Source organism: Conger conger, chromosome 6 (assembly GCF_963514075.1).
Source record: "Conger conger chromosome 6, fConCon1.1, whole genome shotgun sequence".
Classification (NCBI taxonomy): domain Eukaryota; kingdom Metazoa; phylum Chordata; class Actinopteri; order Anguilliformes; family Congridae; genus Conger; species Conger conger.
Window position 1 is genome coordinate 45307611 of NC_083765.1, and position 25473 is coordinate 45333083.

The 25473-nt window shown below is 44.6% G+C and overlaps 2 protein-coding genes across 2 annotated transcripts in view; one reads left to right on the forward strand and one right to left on the reverse strand.

Annotated features, from left to right (window-relative positions):
- Positions 1-18644, forward strand: part of LOC133130073 (adhesion G protein-coupled receptor G3-like) — a 23418-nt gene extending 4774 nt beyond the window's left edge. Inside the window, exons 6-12 of the mRNA XM_061244318.1 lie at positions 475-514; positions 1601-1701; positions 2329-2483; positions 5080-5348; positions 5790-5880; positions 13074-13354; positions 16974-18644. Coding sequence (XP_061100302.1) covers positions 475-514; positions 1601-1701; positions 2329-2483; positions 5080-5348; positions 5790-5880; positions 13074-13354; positions 16974-17122 — 1086 coding nt within the window. The 3' untranslated portion in view covers positions 17123-18644. The remainder of the gene's footprint in view (positions 1-474; positions 515-1600; positions 1702-2328; positions 2484-5079; positions 5349-5789; positions 5881-13073; positions 13355-16973) is intronic.
- A 1205-nt stretch (positions 18645-19849) lies between these two features.
- Positions 19850-25473, reverse strand: part of LOC133130070 (docking protein 4-like) — a 13365-nt gene continuing 7741 nt past the window's right edge. Inside the window, exon 4 of the mRNA XM_061244314.1 lies at positions 19850-23171. Coding sequence (XP_061100298.1) covers positions 23032-23171 — 140 coding nt within the window. The 3' untranslated portion in view covers positions 19850-23031. The remainder of the gene's footprint in view (positions 23172-25473) is intronic.

Here is a 25473-nt window from a genome sequence, read left to right on the forward strand (position 1 = left end):
GAACTAAGACAAAACTTAGGCAATGAAGGACCTGACATATTCGTGGTACTGAATATCAGACCTTACGAGTATACAGTATAATGTATTCAAATACTTTTATGTGCTCAGTTGATCTTGCTTGGTGCATTGAACCAACCAAGAGGACCAGAAGGTAAAGTTTGCACTTTTTGAGAGTATTTGGTTGGTTCCAGTACACCAGGCAAGCCCAGTAAAACGTAGAAAATCTAAAACAATTTTATACGTATTTGAACCCAGGTCTGCAAAGAATTTTAAGCATTTTATTACCTCTGATCATGTCCATTTCTAGAACCTATTGAACACATATTCCTCTGGTCAAGATACCATCTTGAGTAAACTTTCAAATATCTATATTCAATTCAGTTTCAGCTGCTTTGAACATAGATTGCTCATAAAAACAAACAAAACAGAGCAAAAACTACAACAATAAAATTCATGAAATTATCTCCATTCCAGGAAAATGCTACATGTACTTTCTTGGATAGGGGGAAAGATGGTAAGTCTGTTCTTTTCATCGAGATGAATTACTGTGGTGAACAGTGTGAGAGAATAAACTGCATTTAGTGACAGCGAGATGTTTTATTTAAGATTTTATGAGGCTTTGCAGAGGGTTGTAGGGCCCATAGAGTCAGATCTTACGGTTTGTGTGGTGGGTTCTGCACCTCAGCATTTTGGTGGAGGTGGTGGAGCACGGGACCCAAAATCCTTGATGGCACCCCTAGATTTTACTAAATGTGATGACTCCCTGTTAATTCACATGAGCACTGTGATAGGGAAAATGCCCTTTTTAACATTGCACAGGTGAGCATCGTCTGATGAAACAGTAAAACAACGATAGCTATACTTGAGTTTAACTTTCGTATTTATTTGCAAAGAATTAACATAAAGTGAGCGAGCTTACCGGTTCTCTGATTTGAATCAGATATAGTATATGTCTGATATAGAAGAGTGTATAGTATAGTGTGTCTTATACACACTTTTCCACAAGGGCAGAGACAAAAACAAGGAAGACATGATGCTGACAACCTAGTATTATTATTATTTAGTCTCCAGATAAACTCCAACCTTGCCCTTGCTGTGAGACCGGAATGTGCTAGCTACCCCATTCTAGGAGAAGCAGACATTAAAGTAAAATGCTGTCTATGAGAGACAGAGAAAGACTCATAGTTAGCACTTAATTCAGAAAGTGGTGTAATAGTAATAAGGATTAAAAATAAAATGTTATTTTTAATCATCTGATTGTCTTTGTTAACACACATTGTCAATTAAGAATCAATTACCCTTACAACTGGATGGCTGTCTATTTAACAGGCTCAGGCTATTACTTAAGTTAATTGCAACTTTATTATATTAAAGTTGCAATTAGTATTTACTAATTATTAGTAATAACTAGGTTGACAGTTGGTCAACAGAAATAACTAGTTGTAACTGTATTCATGTTCATGAACATGAAATTTGTATACAAGTAGCACCACAAAATGGCTGCTTTGAAAATTCCAATTCTCTTGTTTAAAGGACTAATTGAAGTAGTCATTCTCTACACAATGTGGGCCTTGCTGATGGATAACTGTCTGTTTCACAGGCTCTAACCCAATCTGGAACTCATCGGGATGTAGCACTGAGCAAGCGGAAGGGAAGATTGTGTGCTCCTGCGATCACTTGTCCTTTTTCGCTGTTCTACTGGTGAGAGAGCAGCCTTCACCTGTTTACAGAGAGCTTCTCTAGGTGGGGCCGGCTGGGCAGGGGGAGCTGGCACCTCCAAAGCCAGACCTGGTGGTATAGACGTGTCCAGCCTATCTGTGGGTCAGAGCGATTCTGCTCCTGTATACACCAACCTGCAGTTAAACTCTCCCTCTGCTTCTGCACCACTGCAATGGCAACACTGGCCTGATTTATGGCTAAGGGGGAGTATGTATGGCAGAAACTATATGGGTTCACCCATGCCCAAAACGTCTTTCTCTAGTGAAACCCACCTGAATTAGAAGCAATGTTAAATATAACTCCCATTTATATGTTTATATTTGTTCAGCCGTAAGCATTTAACTGCACTAAATCACAGACTATATTATTTATGTTATTTAGACAACACAAATGACACATTTCACTTCATATACATTATGTGCAAACCTACAGCCCTAATTCGGCAAATAATTGAACTGAACATATACTGAATCTGAGGCTGGAATAAAAGCCAGCATATACACGGTTTGAGACCACTGCTCCAGCGACTCTGATTCTGAGTGTGTGTGTGTGTGTGTGTGTGTGTGTGTGTGTGTGTGTGTGTGTGTGTGTGCGTGTGCATGCATGCAGAGTCCAGTCTATGAAAACGAGGCAGGTAATGGTACCCAGGTGTCCGGACTGCTGAGCTCCTACTCCATCTGGCTCCTCACCCTGCTGTCCCGGATCGGGTGTGGGGTGTCTGTGTGCTGTCTCGCTTTGGTCATCGCCTTCCATGCAATATACAGGTGGGCATGGCCGAAAATGCATCCCAAAAAAGAAAGACCAAATATGACTGTAGGTGTGTTCTCATTTGAATGCTTTATACCGTACTGTGGTTTTCAATGAGCCCTTTCCGTCTCAAGATTGCTATATGGCACTCAAATGTGTCAAGTTGACCTTATACGTACCTTTTCAACCAATCAAAATGACTGCTATACTATTGTTTTGAGCCCCTATTAAAACCCTACTAAATATTCTCAACCAAAGCCAACATCCCGTTGGATTTGGGTGGAGCCACTTTATGTTGGGCTTGAGACTGAATGGGTTCACCTTTATTTAGCCACCCAAGTCAAAAGCAGTACAATGGGAATTTAGTTCAGGACGAGTGCCATCTCTGCTGTAAAATCCAGCTATGCCAGCTAGACCAACTTGGCAACTAAACTTGTCTAGCTGGGTATGAACTGGTCAACCAGCATGGCCAGGCTGGTCATAAAGGTGGTCTAGCTGGGTATGAGCTGGTCAGGCAGCTAGTGCTGGTAGTATGTCTGAGCTGGTAGCCGGTCAACCAGCTAAAAACTGTTTCAGAACATAGCTTGAGCTGGTCAAACCATGTCATGGTGGGAGTTGCTCTTAACTGATGAACCAGCTAAACCATGTCAAGCTGGGAGCTTGTCTGAACAGGTCAACCAGCTACCAGCTGTTGTTTTGACTCCTGCCTTTGCTGGCTGTTTTCACATGACTAGAAGTGTGTCATGTCTGGGGGGGACAGAGGAACCAGAAGCAGACACAGGGGTGTGGAAAAATGGCAGGTATAATGGCAGATGAAGGGGCAGACAGAGCGTAATCAAAAACAGGGGAGGTCAGTCCAAATCAGGCAGGGGTCCAAAAGTGTGATCCAATGAGAAGAGTCAAAAGGGCAGGCAGGGGTCAAACAAGAAATCCAGAAACAAAACAAAAGAAACAGAATGCCACTAGGGCAAGGACTCGGGAACAAGGGGACCAGAACTGGGGGGAAGAAATAAAGGGCTCCGGACTCGAAAACACGACAAACTAGCAAGGTGCGAGTGAGAAGGACAGGTATAAATACACAGGGGCATGGGAGTGAGGGCGGTCTAACAAATAAACATCAGGTGAGACACATGAAAGGGTAATAGCACAATAATGAGGGGGAAATGAAAATGCAGACTGGATTCACAAGGACACACATGTAATACAAATGGCTCCGGACTAGGGAGTAGACAACTGCACAGAATCAGGAGATGTAGACATACGGAGAGACAGGTGCGAACACTTTGCTGAAACTAACCAAATAATCAGTGATAGAATAGGGAGGCGGAGTTACAGAACAGAATTGAAACTGGAGATGTGTTAGTAAGTTAGTTACATGATTTAAATTACAAATACCCAAAACTAGTGAATGTTAGTTTGTTAGTTTGATGAACAAATTAGTGTGTTAGTATAATTAGTACTGTTCAAATTCTAAGTCAGTTGGGATTAGTATATTTGTGCCATCTACAAACATGAAATGGTGAGAAAGCAGGAAGTAAGGAATGCAAGATTAGAAGGAAGGTTGAAGCCCGGAACTACCGTAAACACCCAAATAGTGGAAAACGCAGACAGGGGAGTGACTCGGGCTCGTAAATATTCAGACTCAGACATCGCAGGGGAAGACGAGTGCAAAGACTAATGAATATAAACAGAACACCAGACATGAATAGGAAAAATAATAAATACAAAAATAACAATAATAAACAATGGTAAACTAACAGACAGAACTCAGGAACATAACAAAGTGATTGTTCATATTTGCTCTTGGGTTTGATCCAAAATACTAATGTAACCATGGTCTACTGTCTAGTCTTGTCTACTATCTGGAAAATGCTCATAACAATGTAATGAGCACCCCACTCCTCATTTGTCTCCACTGGCTGCCTTTTGCCGCACGCATCCACTGTTGTTGTACATCGCTCTGGATAAGAGCGTCTGTCAAATGGTTCCCTCATTACAAACACCAGGTGGTTGAGCTGCATGTCTTCCGTCCTCGTTCCTGGTGGAATTACTTGCCTACCGCTGTCTGGACAGCGGAATCCCTCCCCATATTTTGACAGACTAAAAACACACCTTTTCAGACTATACCGTAATCCTCCCTCCTGATTTCCTCCCCTGCGTTCCGATATCCCTCTTCTCTAACCCTAACCCTGAAAAAAAAATTGCACTGATGATGACTATTGTCTTTTTGTTTAGAACAGCTGTTTCGCTATTTATGGGTTTGGTGCATTTAACTCGTGTAGTAACTTTAACTTTATGCAATGGTAAGTCACTTTTGACTAAAAGTGTCTGCCAAATGACAAAAATGTAAATGTAAATAAATGAAGCATGCATTTTTCAGTTCCTCCTTAAGCTCTTTGTTCAAATGCAGATTACATTCATACATTTAAACATTCCTGAAGTGTTCCTGCACTTCTTCTTCTTATTGGAAGGTGCAGTTGGTTCCATTCCCTGATGTCATTGTTTGGTACACCACTTCATAACGTGTTCTCTCTCGCTCTCTCTCTCCCTTGCCCTCTCTTTCTTTTTCCTCCCATGTCTCTCTCGTTCTCTCTCCCTCCCTCTCTCCCTTAGGTGGCATAATTCTGAGCATTCTCTCAGTATCCACATCCACCTTTGTGTGGCACTGCTGAGCCTGAATCTTTCCTTCCTCGCCAACGACAGCATGACCTCCCTAAACAACCACGGAGTCTGTATCTTCATCGCGGCGGCAACGCACTACTCCCTCCTCTGCACCATCACCTGGTTCGCCATAGAGGGCTTTCACCTCTACTGGCTCGTAATCCGTGTCTTCAATGTCTACATCAAGAGATACCTGCTCAAGCTGGCTCTGGTGGGCTGGGGTGAGTACCTACATCAAGAGATACCTGCTCAAGCTGGCTCTGGTGGGCTGGGGTGAGTACCTACATCAGGAGATACCTGGTCAAGCTGGCTCTGGTGGGCTGGGGTGAGTACCTACATCAAGAGATACCTGCTCAAGCTGGCTCTAGTGGGCTGGGGTGAGTACCTACATCAGGAGATACCTGCTCAGGCTGGCTTTGGTGGGCTGGGGTGAGCCTGGGGCTTCCGGAAAGTCTCTGTCAGTCCGACACTGCTGAGGGTTTGATCAAATCGAGTTTAACCCTTTGAGGTGTGAGATGACAAATATGTCGTTAAAATGTTTGACTGAATGTTCTAATGCTGAGGTAACAGTCACTGCTGGTAATTGAGCGCCATTGAAAATATGTGTGTGGGCCTTTAATGCACTAATAACTGACTCCACATCTCTCTCCCCCTTCCCTAAGGGTTACCTGCAGTGGCTGTCATATCGATCCTAAGCTGCGGAAAGTATGGGAAGTACAACATTTACCAGCTTGAGGGTGGCGCAGTAACAATGTGAGTGATCAGTCTCCAGTGGGCTGGAGCACTTTTGGCTTGGTTGTTATAATTTATTATAAAGTATTATTATTTATTATAATTTATTTTACCTCTTATTCTACTGTAAATGCATGTTACAAATAAATGCAAATCTAAGTCAGGAAAAACATTGTCAAGTAAAAAAGTTAACATTGAGACGGGTGCGTGGGGGTTGGACCCAAAATGCACGACTCAGAAACAATGGTTAGATAAAGTCCCGTCAGGGCTTTATTCGGGACGAATCCCAGGAGCGTAGTCAAAACAAGCAAAGTCCATACATGTAGATCCAGCCAAACAAACACTAAACAAACAAAAAGCACGGTGCCGAGGGAAGAGGCAAACTCGTAGTCGGTAGACGTGCAGGAAGGTCCGGTAGCAGGAGAGCCGTCAGCGGGGCAGAAGTACAGGCGGACGGCAGGCAGAGTCGTAGTCGAGGGCGATGCGGAAGTCGAAACCATGAAACAATCAGCGAGGCAAAGGTACAAAAACGGTAGGCGAAGACGTGGTCAAAAAACTAACGATTGTCAACGAAACAGAAATCAATAAACAATAGTCGGTAAAACAGGCTTGGATCTTAACGTGAATCAATCAGTAATAATGCTCAAGAGTTGTGTAGTAAACTAGAGGCAGACAATTTCGCAGTGAACAGTAGCGCGACTGGGATATAAATGCAGGTGTAGACAGGTGTAGACAATTAGTTAGAGCGTAGCAAGGAAATGGAAAACAGGTGCGATGGATGTCAAGTTTAACAAGGCAATTAGTAATCGTTAGTAATAAACCTATCCTGCCCTAGCATTAGTAAATTAGTAAATGACATGCACGAGAAACGTAAGGTGACATGAACACATGATTCATTTGTTAGTTTCTACCCAATCCTGATCTAGCGTTATTAGTTTTAGTAAATAGACAAATGGAAACAATTAGGGAGTGAATGACAGAAAGAGAGAGAGAGAAAAGGCGGAACGCAAGGTTTGCGGAAAGACATGTAAAAGTGTATGTTTAAACAGTAACCAGTCTCCGTAACAATAAACATAAATCAAAACATAACACAAAACGAAACTAAGACGATAACCACTCAACATAACAAGGTAATATAATCGTAACGAAACATAACTAGACATGACGAGAAAATAAATCGTAACAAGAAATAAACTAAACAACATGACGAACCTAGACTAACATAATACATGAAAAGACAATACGTGACTAAGACAAAATGAATAAACATAAAACATGGCAAGACAGACCTGAAACGTGACAGGACCCCCCCCTTAACGACCGACTCCTGGCGGTCCCTTGAATTTGTCAGGGTGGTCACGATGGAAGTCTCTGATGAGCGAATTGTCCAGAATGAGACTGGGAGCGACCCAGGAATGCTCCTCAGGACCATAGCCTTCCTAGTCAACCAAATATTGAACCCCACGGCCCCTCTTACGAATGTTTAAGAGTTTTTTAACAGTGAAAGCAGGGTGGTTGTCAATAATGCGGGGGGGGGGGGGGGGGGGGGTGGTGGGGGATCCGGGGGACATATGGGGTGAGAGGATACAGGCTTAATACAAGAGACATGAAATGTGGGGTGAATCTTAAGGGAAGCAGGGAGTGACAATACAGAGGAAGGGTTGATGATGCTGTGAATCTTAAAGGGACCAATAAAGCGGGGTTGCAGTTTGTGGGAAGTGGCTTGGAGGGGAATGTCCTTAGTGGACAGCCAGACGGAGTCACCTGGTTTGAAGGCCGGAGCTGGAGTGCGGTGGCGATCAGCAAAACTCCGATGACGGTCTGCCGTGCTTAACAGCGCGGCCCTGGCTTTCCTCCAAACCTTGGCGCACCGTTTCATGTGGATGGCGAGGGAGGGAACAGCGATCTCGGCCTCCTGGTCAGGGAACAGTGGAGTTTGGTAGCCCAGGGAGACCTCATGGCGATTTCCCGGTGGCGGCGCAGGGTAAGGTGTTGTGTGTGTACTCCACCCAGGTAAGCATCTTGCTCCATGCGGCAGGATTCTTGGCCGATAAGCAGCGTAGAGCGGCCCCCAGGTCCTGATTGGCCCTCTCCGTTTGGCCATTGGATTGAGGGTGATAGCCTGAAGAGAGGCTAGCTGTGGCCCCGAGGGCCATGCAGAATGCCTTCCACACTTGGGAGATGAATTGGGGGCCGAGGTCGGAAACGATGGCGGCACGGATGGTGCAGTGGTCAGCACTGCCGCCTCACAGCAAGGAGGTCCTGGGTTCGAATCCCTGTCGGCTGGGGCCTCTCTGTGCAGAGTTTCCATGTTCTCCCCGTGTTCGCGTGGGTTTCCTCCGGGTACTCCGGTTTCCTCCCACAGTCCAAAGACATGCAGGTTAGGCTGATTGGAGAGTCTAAATTGCCCATAGGTATGAGTGTGTGAGTGAATGGTGTGTGTGCCCTGCGATGGACTGGCGACCTGTCCAGGGTGTATTCCTGCCTTTCGCCCAATGTATGCTGGGATAGGCTCCAGCCCCCCTGCGACCCTGTTCAGGATAAGCAGGTTAAGATAATGGATGGATGGATGGATGGGTCGGAAACGATGTCCGAGGGAAGTCTGTGGATCCGGAAAACCTCTCTCACAAGAAGGTTTCTTGGGCGGTGGGCAATCCAGCCAGGGGGATGAAGTGTGCCGCTTTGCTGAATCGGTCCACCACAGTCAGGATGGTGGTGTTGCCCTCGGAAAGGGGAAGTCCGGTCACGAAGTCCACTCCGATGTGGCTCCAGGGTCGGATGGGCACCGGCAATCGTTGAAGCAGTCCAGCAGGGGCCTGGTGAGATGCTTTGCTTCTGGCGCATGTGGTGCAAGCCTTGATAAAGTGTCTGGTGTCGGGGATCATGGAAACCCACCAGAATTTCCTCTTCAGCAGCGCCAAGGTGCGGGTAAAGCCGGGATGGCAGGGATGAATGGGCCCATTGCAGCACCTGTGTCCGAGCGGCTGAGGGAACGTATAGGCGTAATCCGGGGTTGGGCCTGGGATCGCTTTCCCTCCGTAGAGCCTTCTGGATCACCGACTCGATTCTCAATGTGACGGATCCCACGGTGCAGGAGGCCGGAAGGATGGTCTCAGGAACCTCACGCTCAGGACAGGTGTTAAATTGGCGAGACAGGGCATCAGGCTTAACGTTCTTAGAACCCGGGCGGTAGGTGAGTGAAAAGCTGAACCTCCCGAAGAACAGTGCCCATCTGGCCCGTCGGGAATAAAGCCTCTTGGCTGTCTGGAGGTATGCCAGGTTTTTGTGGTCAGTCCAAACGATGAACGGCTTCTCGGCACCCTCCAGCCAATGTCTCCACTTCTCCAGCGCCAGTTTGACTGCCAGCAGTTCGCGATTTCCGACATCATAATTCCTCTCCGTCGGGGACAGCTTCTTGGAGAAGAAGGCGCAGGGGTGTAGTCGGTTGTCCGCGGCCGCCACCTGAGAGAGCACAGCTCCCACCCCCGAGTCGGAAGCATCCGTCTCAACCACAAACTGGCGGGTGGGGTCGGGGTGAACCAGGATCGGAGCGGAAGAGAACAGTCTCTTGACCTTGGTGAAGGCCGTCTCAGCTTCGGGGCTCCACCGGAATGGCACCGCAGGGGACGTGAGCTTGGTTAGAGGGGAGACCACTTGACTATAGGATCGGATGAACCTTCGGTAGAAGTTGGCGAATCCCAAGAAGCGCTGGAGTTGCTTACGTGAGGTGGGTGTGGGCCAGTCAGTGACCGCCAGAATCTTCTTGGGATCCGCCCTGATCCGTCCCCTCTCAAGGATGAATCCAAGGAACTCAACTGTGTCAGAGTGGAAGACGCACTTCTCCGCCTTGATGAACAATCTGCGGTTCTGCGGCGTGCTCGTTCTTCGGTAGAGATCCTCGTACCGGCCCGGGACAGGTCCATGGGTTCGGATCGCTCAGACTGCTGCTCCTCCAGTCGAAGACTTGGCCCCTGCCTGGGGTACGGGTTGCCGGGGAGGATCGGTCTCTCCGCACGACGTTGTCTGGCACGGTTGTCCAGGCGGATCGTGGTGCGCACGAGCTGGTTGAACTGGGTGATGGGATCCAGTCACGCCAACTCGTCCTGGAGCGTCTCACTCAGGCTGGCCAGGAAGAGATTCGTCAACGCCGCATCGTTCCAACTAGTAGCCGCCGTGAGGGTGTGGAAGTCGATGCAATCAGTCTCTGGGATTGCTCCTGGTCACTGGATGCGTGTTGGAAGACCTTCCGAATCTCCTTGACGAAGACCTGGTAACGAGGAGGGAATGAACCCCCCGGTCCACACCGCAGTAGCCCAGTCCAATGCCCTCCCCTTCAGCAGTCCATCACATAGCCTATCCAACGGTCGTCGCTGTTGCAGGTCTGGGGCTGTTGCTTGAATACGAAGTCACATTGGAGTAGGAAAGCCTTGCACCTCTCAGGTTCTCCACCGAACCTCTCCGGGGGGGGTTGCTGGGGCTCCCGGAATTGCCAGGTTTCCATGGGGTTGAACGCTGGGGATGTGGGTGGGTGGGTAGGCTCCTCCCATGGTTGTGGCAGGACCGCGACGGCGAGCCTCATCATCTCCGCACACAGTTCACGAATCTCCAGGTGAAGCTCGGAGATTCCTTGTGAATGCTGCCGGACGATGGCTCCTTGTTCCTGGAGGGCGTGGAACATGGCAGTAGAGTCAGCAGGGTCCATTGTGGCGAAATTGTTAGACAGGTGCGTGGGGGTTGGACCCAAAATGCACAACTCAGAAACAATGGTTCGATAAAGTCCCGTCAGGGCTTTATTCGGGACGAATCCCAGGAGCGTAGTCAAAACAAGCAAAGTCCATACACATAGATCCAGCCAAACAAACACTAAACAAACAAAAAGCACGGTGCCGAGGGAAGAGGCAAACTCGTAGTCGGTAGACGTGCAGGAAGGTCCCGTAGCAGGAGAGCTGTCAGCGGGGCAGAAGTACAGGCAGAGTCGTAGTCGAGGGCGATGCGGAAGTCGAAACCATGAAACAATCAGCGAGGCAAAGGTACAAAAACGGTAGGCGAAGACGTGGTCAAAAAACAAACGATGGTCAACGAAACAGAAATCAATAAACAATAGTCGGTAAAACAGGCTTGGATCTTAACGTGAATCAATCAGTAATAATGCTCAAGTAGTAGTAGTTGCGTAGTAAACTAGAGGCAGACAATTTCGCAGTGAACAGTAGCGCGACTGGGATATAAATGCAGGTGTAGACAGGTGTAGACAATTAGTTAGAGCGTAGCAAGGAAATGGAAAACAGGTGCGATGGATGACAAGTTTAACAAGGTAATTAGTAATCGTTAGTAATAAACCTATCCTGCCCTAGCATTAGTAAATTAGTAAATGACATGCACAAGAAACGTAAGGTGACATGAACACATGATTAGTTTGTTAGTTTCTACCCAATCCTGATCTAGCGTTAGTAGTTTTAGTAAATAGACAAATGGAAACAATTAGGGAGTGAATGACAGAAAGAGAGAGAGAAAAGGCGGAACGCAAGGTTTGCGGAAAGTAAAAGTGTATGTTTAAACAGTAACCAGTCTCCGTAACAATAAACATAAATCAAAACATAACACAAAATGAAACTAAGATGATAACCACTCAACATAATAAGGTAATATAATTGTAACGAAACATAACTAGACATGACGAGAAAATAAATCGTAACAAGAAATAAACTAAACAACATGACGAACCTAGACTAACATAATACATGAAAAGGCAATACGTGACTAAGACAAAATGAATAAACATAAAACATAGCAAGACAGACCTGAAACATGACAAACATTTTATAATGTCCAAGTTGTCAGGTTCTGTGTTTTTCATTGTCTAGTCCTTTGTCTATGTGCTTAGTGTTTCCATGTTTTAGTACCCTCTGTGCACACCGCAGTCACCCTGTCAGTTCATTCATTCTATGTTATTTGTTTCACCTGCATTTCACTTCCTGATTGTTTCCCACATCTGATTGCCATTCCCTCTTGTTACCTGTCTTATAAAAACCCTTCTCTTTGTATGTCTCATCGCCAGATTGTTATGTGTTCATTCCATACTCTCCACAGGTTATCCCTGATTGATACCCGGTTTGACCTGTTCTGTTTTCGACTTCCACATTCTGCTTATTTTGTCTGTCTAGTTTTGAACCGCTATGTATCGACCTGTTTTTGTTTTTCGATTTTGTTCTTTGGATTCTGTTTCTGTCTGATTTGTCCGCTTGTTATCCCAACCTGTGACCATAACCCCATTTTGGATTATCCTTGTTGTTCCTGTTTGCCGGAGCATTGACCCTTTTTCTTGACACTTTATAACAAACTGCCTATTCCCTGCAATTCCCATTTTCTGACTATTGAACCCTGCCTGTCTGAACTGCCTTTATTTAAATAAAGACTTTTAAAAAGATCTACTCCTTAGTCTCGCTTCTGGGTCTGGTGTTCTACAAACCTGATACAAGTTGCCAAATACACAAGGGAGATGTAGCATTTACAACGCAGTAGATGACAGAAATGTGCCTCTAGGACAAATTCTCAAAAGTCCAAAATAAATAAAGGGTGAAGCTAGGAAATCACTTAAAATGGATAGGTAATTTCATAAATATTGAAAAAATAAACAGAATTTTAACAAAGCACAGAATAGTCTTAGCTTGAGCCTGCCATGGTTAGCTATATATAAACTTTAAGTTACTGCTTTTCTGTCTCTCCAGGTGTTACCTGACTAACACTGTTCTATATCTCTACAGGTGTTACCTGACTAACACTGTTCTATGTCTCTACAGGTGTTACCTGTTCTATGTCTCTCCAGGTGTTACCTGACTAACACTGTTCTATGTCTCTACAGGTGTTACCTGACTAACACTGTTCTATGTCTCTCCAGGTGTTACCTGACTAACACTGTTCTATGTTTCTCCAGGTGTTACCTGACTAACACTGTGCTATGTCTCTCCAGGTGTTACCTGTTCGATGTCTCTCCAGGTGTTACCTGATGAACACTGGTCTATGTCTCTACAGGTGTTACCTGACGAACACCGTTCTATATCTCAACAGGTGTTACCTGACTAACACTGTTCTATGTCTCTCCAGGTGTTACCTGTTATATGTCTCTCTGGTCTATATCTCTACAGGTGTTACCTGAATAACACTGTTCTATGTCTCTCCAGGTGTTACCTGACTAACACTGTTCCATGTCTCTCCAGGTGTTACCTGCCTGAATCGGTACTGCTCAGCATCACCTTCAGCTTCTTTGCCCTGGTGGTCCTGCTGAACCTGCTGGTGTTCGTGGCAGTGACTGTGCATGTTGTGCGTGCGCGGAGGCTAAGCCCCGCCCAGCAGGAGCGGCACATCACCCGGAAGGACATATTCAGCCTGATGGGGGTCTCCTGGCTTCTGGGGCTGTCCTGGGGGGTGCTGCTCTTCCCGGTCAGCCCTCTGAAGGAAGTCATCTTCTACATATTCTGCATCCTTAACTCCCTCCATGGTAAATACAGGCCGTCCCACACAAGCAGGCCCAGGGTTGCCTGTTCCACAAAGCAGGATTACCAAGTTAGCTGCATAACTGCACAAAGTAAAAACCTGGAACAGCTGTTTTTGACTTCAGTCCATGTTCCGGATTTGGAACGGGTTTTGCTCAGTGCCATTATCCAGCAGACTGGGTATTCTTGCTTTGATGAACAGTGAACAGGCCCCGGGACAAACCAAAAATTCACCACAAGAGCCTAGGCTTAAATCTAGACAACTGCATAGGTATGGAAAGGTTGAGCCTAGCCTGTGTCATTAGCTTGTTTTGACTTGTCTACTGTGGAAGGAAACAGATGGTTTCTTCCAGTGGGTGGGTTTAACCTGGCCGGTCTATCTATGGTTACCTTCAAACTGGCTCCTCCCAGTGACATGACAGGTACTTATAGGTTGTAAGTTACCAGTAAAAGGTCATCCAACTAAACGCTAGCTCTTCCATGGTACTGCATGATCTGAAGCAGGGGTACCCAACTAGAGCAGGGCAGCCCAGCCCTGCTCCTGGAGATCTACGGTTCAAAAGGTTTCACTCCAAACCTAACAAAGCACACCTCATTCAACAGCTAGAACAGGGGTGCCCAACCCTGTTCCTGGAGATCTACCGTCCTATAGGTTTTCACTCCAACCCCAACCCTGTGCTTTGTTAGTGGGTTGGTTTGTTACCACTAGCCTGGATTATGGGAAAAATGTGCTATCACTCAAGAAGCATATTTCATGCTTTCATGCTTAAAAAATGATAAAAATCTGGCTGGAGGTCCCTTTTGAAGACAGTATTTGATGTCAGTGCAGGTGAGAAGACTTTTCTGATTCTTAGCTGTTCGGCTGACGACAGTGATTTATTCAGCCGAACTCACAGCATAACTCTGCCTGAAAAGGCTATTTCTTCCAATTAAAATCTGATCGATTCTTCAGGGTAAGTTCCGTTAGCAGAACGAGAGGGCACAAATGGAAATTGGCAAAGGATAAATTCCACATTGATATTAGTAAGTATTTTCTTCACACAGCGATTGGTCTCTGTGTGGAATAGCTTGCCAGGACACTTAGTGGAGGCAGAAACACTGGGGGTTTTCAAGACCAGGCTTGATATGGTGCTAGATACTATTTAGCTTTTAGGCAAACTAAGCAGTAGGTACACTTAGTAGGAAAAGGCAAGCATTGCTGGGCTGAATGGCCTGTTATTTTAAACTGCAAATCTAGGAGCGCAATTCCAACATAGCAATCAGTCCTCACGTTCAATTCTGTATAACACTTTTTAGAGAAGACGCTTAACAGAGTAACGAATAGAAGAGGAACAGACATGTTCAAAATGGCAGACACGTGAGCTTTGTGTGATGGTCAGAGATGCTCGGACACTCAATTTTTAAACGGGAGGCAAATTTCTGCGCTTAACTGGTGCTGTATGTCCGTGTCTTTGAGAGCACTTCAGGTATTTACAGTCAGGTCCATAAATATTGGGACATCGACACAATTCTCCTCTTTTTGGCTCTATACACCATCACAATGGATTTGAAATGATATCTTTTAACTGCAGATTTTCAGCTTTAATTTGAGGGTATTTACATCCAAATCAGGTGAACGGTGTAGGAATTACAACAGTTTGTATATGTGCATCCCACTTTTTAAGGGTCCAAAAGTAATGGGACAATTGGCTGCTCAGCTGTTCCATGGCCAGGTGTGTGTTATTCCCTCATTATCTCATTTACAAGGAGCAGATAAAAGGTCTAGAGTTCATTTAAAGTGTGCTATTTGCATTTGGAATCTGTTGCTGTCAACTCTCAATATGAGATCCAAAGAGCTGTCACTATCAGTGAAGCAAGCCATCATTAGGCTGAAAAATCAAAACAAACCCATCAGAGAGATAGCAAAAACATTAGGTGTGGCCAAATCAACTGTTTGGTACATTCTTAAAAAGAAAGAACGCACCGGTGAGCTCAGCAACACCAAAAGACCCGGAAAACCATGGAAAACAACTGTGGTGGATGACAGAATAATTATTTCCCTGGTGAAGAAAAACCCCTTCACAACAGTTGGCCAGATCAAGAACACTCTCCAGGAGGTAGGTGTATGTGTGTCAAAGTCAACAATCAAGAGAAGACTTCACCAGAGTGAATACAGAGGATTCACCACAAGATGTAAACCATTGGTGAGCCTCAAAAACAGGAAGACCAGATTAGAGTTTGCCAAACAACATCTAAAAAAGCCTTTACAGTTCTGGAACCACATCCTATGGACAGATGAGACAAAGATCAACTTGGACCAGAGTGATGGGAAGAGAAGAGCATGTAGAAGGAAAGGAACTGCTCATGATCCAAAACATACCACCTCATCAGTGAAGCATGGTGGTGGTAGTGTCATGGCGTGGGCATGTATGGCTGCCAATGGAACTGGTTCCCATGTATTTATTGATGATGTGACTACTGCCAAAAGCAGCAGGATGAATTCTGAAGTGTTTCGGGCAATATTATCTGCTCATATTCAGCCAAATGCTTCAGAACTCATTGGACGGTGCTTCACAGTGCAGATGGACAATGACCCGAAGCATACTGCGAAAGCAACCGAAGAGTTTTTTTAAGGCAAAGAAGTGGAATGTTATGCAATGGCCAAGTCAATCACCCGACCTGAATCCGATTGAACATGCATTTCACTTGCTGAAGACAAAACTGAAGGGAAAATGCCCCAAGAACAAGCAGGAACTGAAGACAGTTGCAGTAGAGGATGAAACCCAGCGTCTGGTGATGTCTATGCGTTCCAGACTTCAGGCTGTAATTGACTGCAAAGGATTTGCAACCAAGTTCTAAAAAGTGAAAGTTTGATTTATGATTGTTAGTTTGTCCCATTACTTTTGGTCCCTTAAAAAGTGGGAGGCACATATGCAAACTGTTGTAATTCCAACACCATTCACCTGATTTGGATGTAAATACCCTCAATTTAAACCTGGAAGTCTGCAGTTAAAGCACATCTTGTTTGTTTCATTTCAAATTCATTGTGGTGGTGTATAGAGCCAAAAAGAATTGTGTCGATGTCCCAATATTTATGGACCTGACTGTATTAGACTTTATTAGACTTCTACTGCTGTAGCCTATCCACTAAGAATTATGATGCCTTGTATGTTCAGAGATGCTCTTCTGCATACCACTGTTGTAATGTGTGGTTATTTGTGTTACTGTCACCTTCCTGTCAGCTTTGACCTGGCCATTCTCCTCTGATGTCTCTCATTAAGATGTTTCTTCAGAACTGCTGGTCACTGGATTTTTGTTTTGTTTTTTGCACCATTCTTTGCAAACTCTACAGACTGGTGTGTGTGAAAATCCCAGGAGATCAGCAGCTTCAGAGATACTCAAACCACCCTGTCTGCCACCAACAATCATTCCACTTAGATCACATTTTTTCCCAATTTCCCAATTGGATTATGTGAACATTAACTGAAGCTTCTGAACCGTATCTACATGAATGTATGCACTGCACTGCTGCCACACAATTGGCCCATTAGATAATCGCATGAATAAGTAGGTGTAATAAAGTAAAAATGTTCCTAATAAAGTGCTGGGTGAGTGTATTCTCCCTTTGTCTCCCTCCCCTCACAGGTGTCTTTGTGTGCGTGCGCTATTTCACTCTCCACCGCCGGCCGAAGGAATCCCCCGGGACCATGCTGTCAACAGTAACCACCACCACAGACAGGGTCGCAAGTGCCTCCGTCAACAATAGGGAACGTACCAAAAATATATACAACTGAAATATAACTATCCAGACTTAAAAGTTACTCAAATGATAGACTTACTAAGCAAATCTTCAACTGGAATTTTTCAATTATCCTTGGGTTTGGGAGCTCTCGGCAACATTTGGGGAGTCTGTACTCCCTCATATTCAAGATTGAAATTGGTCCCGTTTCACAGACACAGATTAGGCATCGTCGTCAGCTGAATTCAATTTTGATTGGAGAGTCTCAATACAAAATATACTTCAGTCCAGGACAATCTGTGTCTGTCAAACCGACTCATTTTCCTGCAGCGGTAATAAGCTTAAAACAATATTGTTTCAGAACGATAGAAATACATTGGCAGAAATTTAAATTAAGAGCATTAGGGGCCAGTTTCACACACACTCATTAAGCCAAGTCCTAGACTGAATTCAGATTTTTTTTTTTTAAGATATTTTTTAGGCCTTTTTCAGCTTTATTATTTGTTACAAGACCATTGTAAATCCCTTCCTATCATTGAAAAGTCTCACCGACATGTTGACTCACCCTCTGCCAGTGGTTATAGTCCTTAAGTTTGGATTTAAAATATGCAGTTGATGGGCCAACACTCTGTCCCAAAACATTGTATAGCTGTACAATAATTCAAGATCAGTGCTACAAATTGGTTCTAATTGGCAAAGCCAATGGCGTTTCAACGTCGGCGCGTTACACAGAGAAGGGGTGGGATAAACAGTGTTGTGGTTTGAGTGTTTGTTGCTGAATGAATGGTAATTCCAAATGCTGCCTAGGTTCACACAATGAGATGAAACCAGACCACTGATATAAAATTCATTGTTTTTATTGTAAAATCATTTTCTTTTTTTTTTTCTTGAATTTGTAAAACTGCAAAATGTTGTACCACAAACATTACAGGACACACATGGCGTTTCAGAACAGAATTCATGCAAGGTGGTCTCCACGGCAACATGCTCAGAGCAGAACTACGGTCAGATCGTCAGTGCTATTGGCCAGTTGTGTTTCTGCCTCTACTGGGTTCAGTTCTCATGCCATACGGTGCCTCTCACCCTATAAAAGCTGGAAAAATAAAACAAAAACAAACATTTTCCTTCTCCTTGTTCTCCTATTTTTCTCGGACAAGGTTTCTTTTATGTCACGGGTAGTATAAGTGGTGGAGGGGGCCGATTCCATAAATAGCAGTAGCACTGGCACCTTGAAAATGAATGTGATTCGTTGAGGGGAAATACCATGAACAATTAAACAGTTAAACAAATAAACTGTGAGAATGGACTTTATTTTTTCAATTATTTTTATGCTCTCATATGGGATTCTCAAACCATTTAACATTTCAGCTTTTTTGAGCGGTGCTTTCATTGTTCTCATTTGTAAAACTGCTTAGAAATTACCAAGACAGATCCTGTAGGTCAGAGGTCATACTAATGACTTGCATATGGTATTCTCAAGATAACAGTTACATGTGGAGTCTATCACTGTATGCCTTTGGTGATCAAGTAAGCCTACTGAAATCAAAATGTACATTTCAAGCAGTTCTAACACTTAATAAAGCATTTACCCTCTTTTCACTAATGTTGAGCGTTTGTTCTATTTCGCAAAATGGATACCCCATTTTGCTTTAAAATTCAGAGAAACGAACCCCTATTTCAAATCATGTATGTGACAATAATGTAATGGGATATAGAGTGCACATAACCCCATCTGTATGACAAGAGCACTGGTTTGGACAGACCTGTTCAGTGCCAAACAAACCTCTCGATGCTGCAGCAACATTTTAATGTGATAATTGTATTCTAATATTATTACGATGTGTTGTGTAACAGGCTCATCTACGGAGAGTGCTCAAATGGCGATAGAGTGCAGAGATGCTAAAAACGGTGACACTAAAAAACAGGTCGTAGATACACAAAGACAGCAAATGCTGAAAATGTCCTTTGTCCAAACCATCAAAGATTAACATGGACGGTAAGCTCCCCCCATGAAACCCTTGTTTCAGACCTGCATACCAAACTGAACTGGAGAACGTGCATAGAGAAACAAACATAAGTCCAATGTTTTTATTTCAACCTAAGGTCAATTTTACAATCAAGTTTAAAGACAAATGGACAAAAGTTCACGTGAAAGTGTTACTGTACTTCAACACCGCGTCGACAAAACCACAGTGCTTAGATAAAAGCTGTGATGTCACTTCCTGGTGTTACACGTTCAGACTTCCCACCAGAAACAAAGCTTATTGGTCCCTTTATTGGAGTAAAACAGACCCACGCAGTCACATTCATGTACCTCATCTCTGAACCAATCTCTAAAAACTCTTCCCCACCCAGAAATGTCAAAAGGAGTATCAAACCTCAAAGTGAATGGGTCACCGTCTGCTCTTTCTGCTCTGGCTGCACTGAGATACGACGAGAGGTTATGAGCAACAACACAAAAACTATTGTCTTAAGGCAGAAATTCAAGTTTGAGGCGAGAGAGAAAAGATAACCCATCGATGAGTCACCAGCAGTGAGGTCAGGGGAGATCACCAGGGTGCCCGTGGGGGGATGTCAATGAAATATCCACTACGGAACCTTCCGGGCCTTCTGCCAGAACATGCAGAACAACTCTCCTTCAGAAAAACACACCAGTAGCCCCGTTCCTGAACATGACCACATTCAATGTAGCTGCGTCTTTTTTCAGAACAGCTTCAGACCGCATCTACTCAACCGAAATAAGCCCCCCCCCCACACACACCCCCAAACCCCCAAAGGCCTGCTTCACACGCTCAGCAACAGACACTTCTGGATAAACAATATAACATCTGGCATCGTTTCCCCACCATTACACAACGTGTGCAGCTTTTCATGGCATACATAAAGGACAGAAATCTAATCTTCCCTTCCCAAAAGTCTCTCTCTCTCACAAACACACCGTGTGAAATAAATTTGGGCCCGATGGGCACCAACAATATAACAATATAACAGATTATATAGCTGTACATGACACTAAAGGAAGAGATATGTTCAACAAAAGCTTAGCCCTTCTTAAAGTTAACATGGAATAAATTATACATACACGTGTGGTCTTTATTAGATTCCAGCATTGTATAACTAGCCTTAGACATAAAGGTGTTCCACTCTAGCAGACCTTGCTGAACACAAGCCAAACCTATCCACAGCTGCAGTAATCCAGGACAAACCAACAGTCCCACTTTAGCAATGTAACCCCGCATGTGCTCATGGACTTATGTGCCCAAAACGGTCCCTTCATCCCTTTTACTCTATGTGCAATCACATAAAACGTTAATATGTCAGCAGGATCTGTCCCTCAAAAAAGGATGTGAGAGTGATGAGAAACAATACAGTGGGAATGAGGAAGTGAGAGCTGAGTTTAAAGAGATCAGCCCTGTCCATCAATCAGAAATAACTTCCCACTAGTCATTCAGTAATACCCTCCCAGTAACCATTCAGTAATACCCCTACCAGTCATTCAGTAACACCTTCCCACTAGTCATTCAGTAACACCCTCCCACTAGTCATTCAGTAATACCCTCCCACTAGTCATTCAATAATAACCTCTCAATAGTCATTTAGTAATACCCCTACCAGTAATTCAGTAACACCCTTCCAATAGTCATTCAGTAACACCCTTCTCAATAGTCATTCAGTAATACCTTTACCAGTCATTCAGTCTTATGCAGGGTGCAAGTAATTCGGGAATGTCAACTTTATTGGCAAAACCACTGTTCGTCTAGCTTTCGTTTGAAGAGCTTATATTCCGCACCTCATCCAGACTGCTTCCAATAGTCATTCAGTAACACCCTTCCAATAGTCATTCAGTAATACCCTCCCAATAGTCATTCAGTGATACCCCCCATTGGGAGGGTGTTCAGTAATATCCTCCCAATAGTCACAATACCATCACAATAGTCATTCAGTAATATCCCTCACTAGCCAGTCAGTAATACCCTCCCACAACCTATCACCCTATACAATACTAAAGCACAATATATAAACTTCCGATACAGAAAATGAATTCCAGTTTGGTGAAGGCAAGCTAGGGTTAACGAGCGGAAAAGATGTGGGCAGTGCATTATGGGACGTGATGTTCATGACCAGCGGTTGCGGTCCTGGGCGGGTAAGATCACTCTCTGCCAGAGTGGAACACCTTCCCTAGCCCTAAAGAAATTATTTGGTGTGAAGGTCGTCCTAGAGGTTGTGCTCGACAGGCGGGACAGAAATGAAGGGGAAGGTTTCATTGCCCTACCTCGCGACCTTGGGGAATTCCGCCGACCACAGCTTGCTCCGTGCCTATCGCTCACACTCAGAAAACAACCTCTCAGATAGAAGAACTATTTTCTCCTGAGTTGTCTAAAACAGATTGTTTGAAGTCATCACTCTAAGTGCAAAAGTTACTTCAAGACCACGCGGGTCTGTAACCGAGATTACTGTCAGAACAAAAACATCATGGAGCAAAATAAGAAATAAACACCCACAAATAACAGTTATTATAATCATTATCATCTTCATCATCATCACCACCATCACATTAGTTTTAGGAAAGGAAACGTATGAACATTTAGGAACACAAAGTCCTAAGATACATGATGTTTTATTCAGATGTGGGTTATTTTGTAAAGGATAAATTAAGACATCTGAAGTTTCACTCGTTCTCATCTGTCTCTTCCGGTCCTGGCCTGGTTTCTTTCCCAGATCTTTCACAAACAGCGGGGAAGAGGATTCAACATTCCCAAAAAAAGAGGCAGACTCAAGAAACCACACCCACCTCTCCCACCAGTGAACTTTGCCATTACTAAATGAAGAAGACCTCTGATTGGATGAATGAAAAACAAGACGTAAAAATCTCTGGAAAGTCATGCCTGTGGTCCGACCAATGGCTGCTCTCCTCTCTGCAAATGCTGTACAAACTCAGTGCCGGTCATTCTGATTGCCCAGAGCAGAATTCAGAATTGAGGTGAGGACAGAGATTTGTCCAAGTTGCTCCGTCAGCTACAAAAAATGAGAGAGGGATGGAAGAGAAAGAAAACGACAGACTTTCGTCTTCTTTTCCGGGAATGGCTACTGAAGCTCTGTCTTCCTCAAGCACTGAGACTTGCCTGTGCGATTATGGGTAATTGTGCATTTATTTTCAATGGAGAGACAGAACCCTCTTAGCTTACAGACTTTTGTGTGTGTCGAAGGGATTCAAGCGAGCTACAAGCCACACTGTAATCATGCTGCAGAACCGTGTGGGCTGTGGTTTGTCCAGCGACAGGTTTTTCTTGTGTGCTGAAGACTTGCAGCGGGGTGCGACTCTGTCTCCGGACCCTCGACGGGACTCGGCTCACACGAGGAGGTGGAGAAGTCTGTCCGGGTCGGCCTGGCAACCCTAAAGGGACCATGACGACCAAAGCAAAACCAGTCCGGGGGTAATCAAACCACAGGAGGCATCGCAAGGGAACCTTCCTCCTTTCCCCCACACAAACACACACACACACACGTTTGCCATGACGTTCCTCTCTGACGGGGCATGCACAAGAGAGATTCACACAGATAAGGGTCACGAATAAACAAAAGCGTCTGGCTACGTGGCCAATGCGACTACGCCGGGTCAGCCTCCAGCTCCAGACCTCTCCATCTTCAGGACTTCCTGTATGCTCCTCCCTGGGGCTTGCTGGGAGTTGTAGTCTTGCTGGGAGATGTGGCAGCTGCATGGCCTGGCTCCTCCCGTCTTTCGAGAAGGGGGGGGGGGGGGGGCATTCCCTCAGACCCTGCCCCCCACTGCCTGGCATCCTTCCACCCCCTCACTGGCCCAAGGGGGGGTGGTGCTTTTGGGGTAGAGTGGGGTGGGGTTGTGGTAGGGTGGGTAGGGGCAGGAAGGTGAAATGAAGTCCTGTGCTCCAGTGAAGAGGAGAGGGTGAGATACGAGGTGGTAAGGAAGAGGGCCCACAGCGCCCCTCACTGGCTGGGGTAGGAGGGGTAGTGTCCGGGGGGGTGCCGGCTGTGACGGAGGGGAACGGTGCTGTGGCGTTCTGTGGGCAGGCGTGTGGGCAGCAGGTCTGACTCAGGGTCAGTCTGCGAACCGCCGAACAGGTCACCTGAGAGAGAGAGAGAGAGAGAGAGAGAGAGAGAGAGAGAGAGAGAGGGTCACAAGCTCAACCTTTTAAAGGTGTGATGTCACAAACATGTGATCAGAATGTTCTTAATTGAACATTCTAATGCTGAAAGCAGTGGAGTTCTAGAACACAGACTTGAAAATTCCATAGAACCTACACTTCGAATGTTTAAAACCCTGGGTGCAAGCCCTCACTGCACCACAGGGCAACTCTCACTGGAAATTCTCAAATTAACCTTCAGACATTACACACCCCGGCCAGATCTCTCAATTCCACAATTCTGAGGTAAATCCCCTCCCCATATCTTTGGCCATGTTCTGATGCAGACTGAAGATGCGTCACTACAGACTCCATCTCAGTTCCCCTCCCATCCCCACCTTATATCACTCCCTCCTTTCACACTCATTTAGTTTATGGAACTTTTATGGTTTTAGATTAGATTTTTATGGCTTTATGTTTCTCTTCTTAGTGCATGTTACGGATGTAATCTGCAAATTAGTATCTTGGCTGTTGGTTAGCGTAGTTAGCAAGTAATATTGCTTTAGTGCTGTTGCCCCACTACTCTCTGTTAGCCAGGTTTTGTACTCCTGCTCATATTAATTAGGTCAATACTCTGATGTTTCTCCTATATTGCCATTCACTCTGGATAAGAGCTTCTGCCTAATGAATGTAATATAATAAAGACACAGCGGGAGAAGAAGATAGAAATTGCATACACTGTAGCTGTAGAAAGAATGTACAGAACTCTAAAACTAAGGGTTCTAGAACTAACTAACTGATGTGCAGTCACTGGAGTGTTTTGATTGGTTTAACCTTTCAGGGTGTGAGATCACAAACATGCTGATGTCACAATCGCTACTGGTGGCTGAAAGCCATGGAGTTCTAGAACACTGCATTCTGGGGAAAAAACATTCCAAAAACACTACAATTCAAAAATAAGATGCACCAAAGCACTTTATTCATAAGGGGGTTTGTCATTCATACTGTGTGTCTCAGTGCTTTTGCAACACAGGTTTACTTCATGCAGGTGGTCAAGAAACGGGCTTCAGGCAAATAAAGCACATTTGAATGTGGATTTGAATCTGAAGGGAGGATTATTATCAGCCCTCATTTATCAAACGTGAGCCGAACTAAAAATTGCCCCTAAATTCTTCAGAATTGCATTTCCACAAATAATGTGGGATTTATTAAAGTTTTCGGATGTCAGTTTTTTCGTAGGAGCAGAAAGAACACGAATGGTCTCAGATGTTGGTATTGTGCACAGAAATGAAAGCACACGGTTGTTTTGTTATTTTATTATTCCATTAATTCATATTTTATTTTGATTTAGAGTGGCTAAATTATTTGAATATACTGGATATTATAATTATTCATATCATATAAAAACGCAACAGGATCCAAAATTAAAATGGGTGATGTTTAATTCCGGTAATCCTGATTAATTAATGCTAAGTGGAGTTCTATAAATTCTAAATTCTATAAATTCCATAAAACCGGTATGGGGCATGTAGCCTACTTCGGACAGAATGCATCTTCAAAGACCAAGCCGGTTTATTTGGCCACGCTCACAAAAGAAACAGCGAACAATAATGGCGAGTTCAAGCTGAAACATCATGGTATGGAAGTGGCATGACACATGGCTGAGGTGCTTCATTTGTTTATGAGTTTTGTTTTTTGCCTCGCATTAAATATCAGAGGTTGACTGTTTTTCCCAGTAGGACGGTAGTAATTTGGTCATTCCGATATGATGTGAACGCAGCATTAGACGCTATTTATATTACATTTAGATTTACATTTCTTTAATAGAAGATTAATACATGCCTTATTCATATTCATATTCAAAGACGGAGCTGATTTCTTGAGTCGGTTTCGACTGGCCAGACACCTCCTTCTCAGATTGTGCAACACACTGGAGCCAGAACAGATGAGTGCTTTCCGTCCTCAGCTTCTTGCAGACTTGCACAGGACAGTGAAAATATATCGCTCCTCGATAATCCCAGACAGTAACCATTTCTTCTACCTGTTCCACAGTGTGTGGAACTCAAGACAGAGATGACAAAAACAGGAATGTCTCTGATGTGTCGGAAATTGCAGCAGGTTGGATGCTGCTCCAAATTTTACACTGTTTTTATTCCAGTCCTATGTGGCACACACATAGTTTATGTAGCCTATATGTTGACTAATCACCAATGCTTAGATGTTAGTTTGGATGAGAAGAAGGAAGCCTGCACACTCCTTACACCTTTATTGTAGACAACGTTTCGATCCCAGTGGATCTTCATCA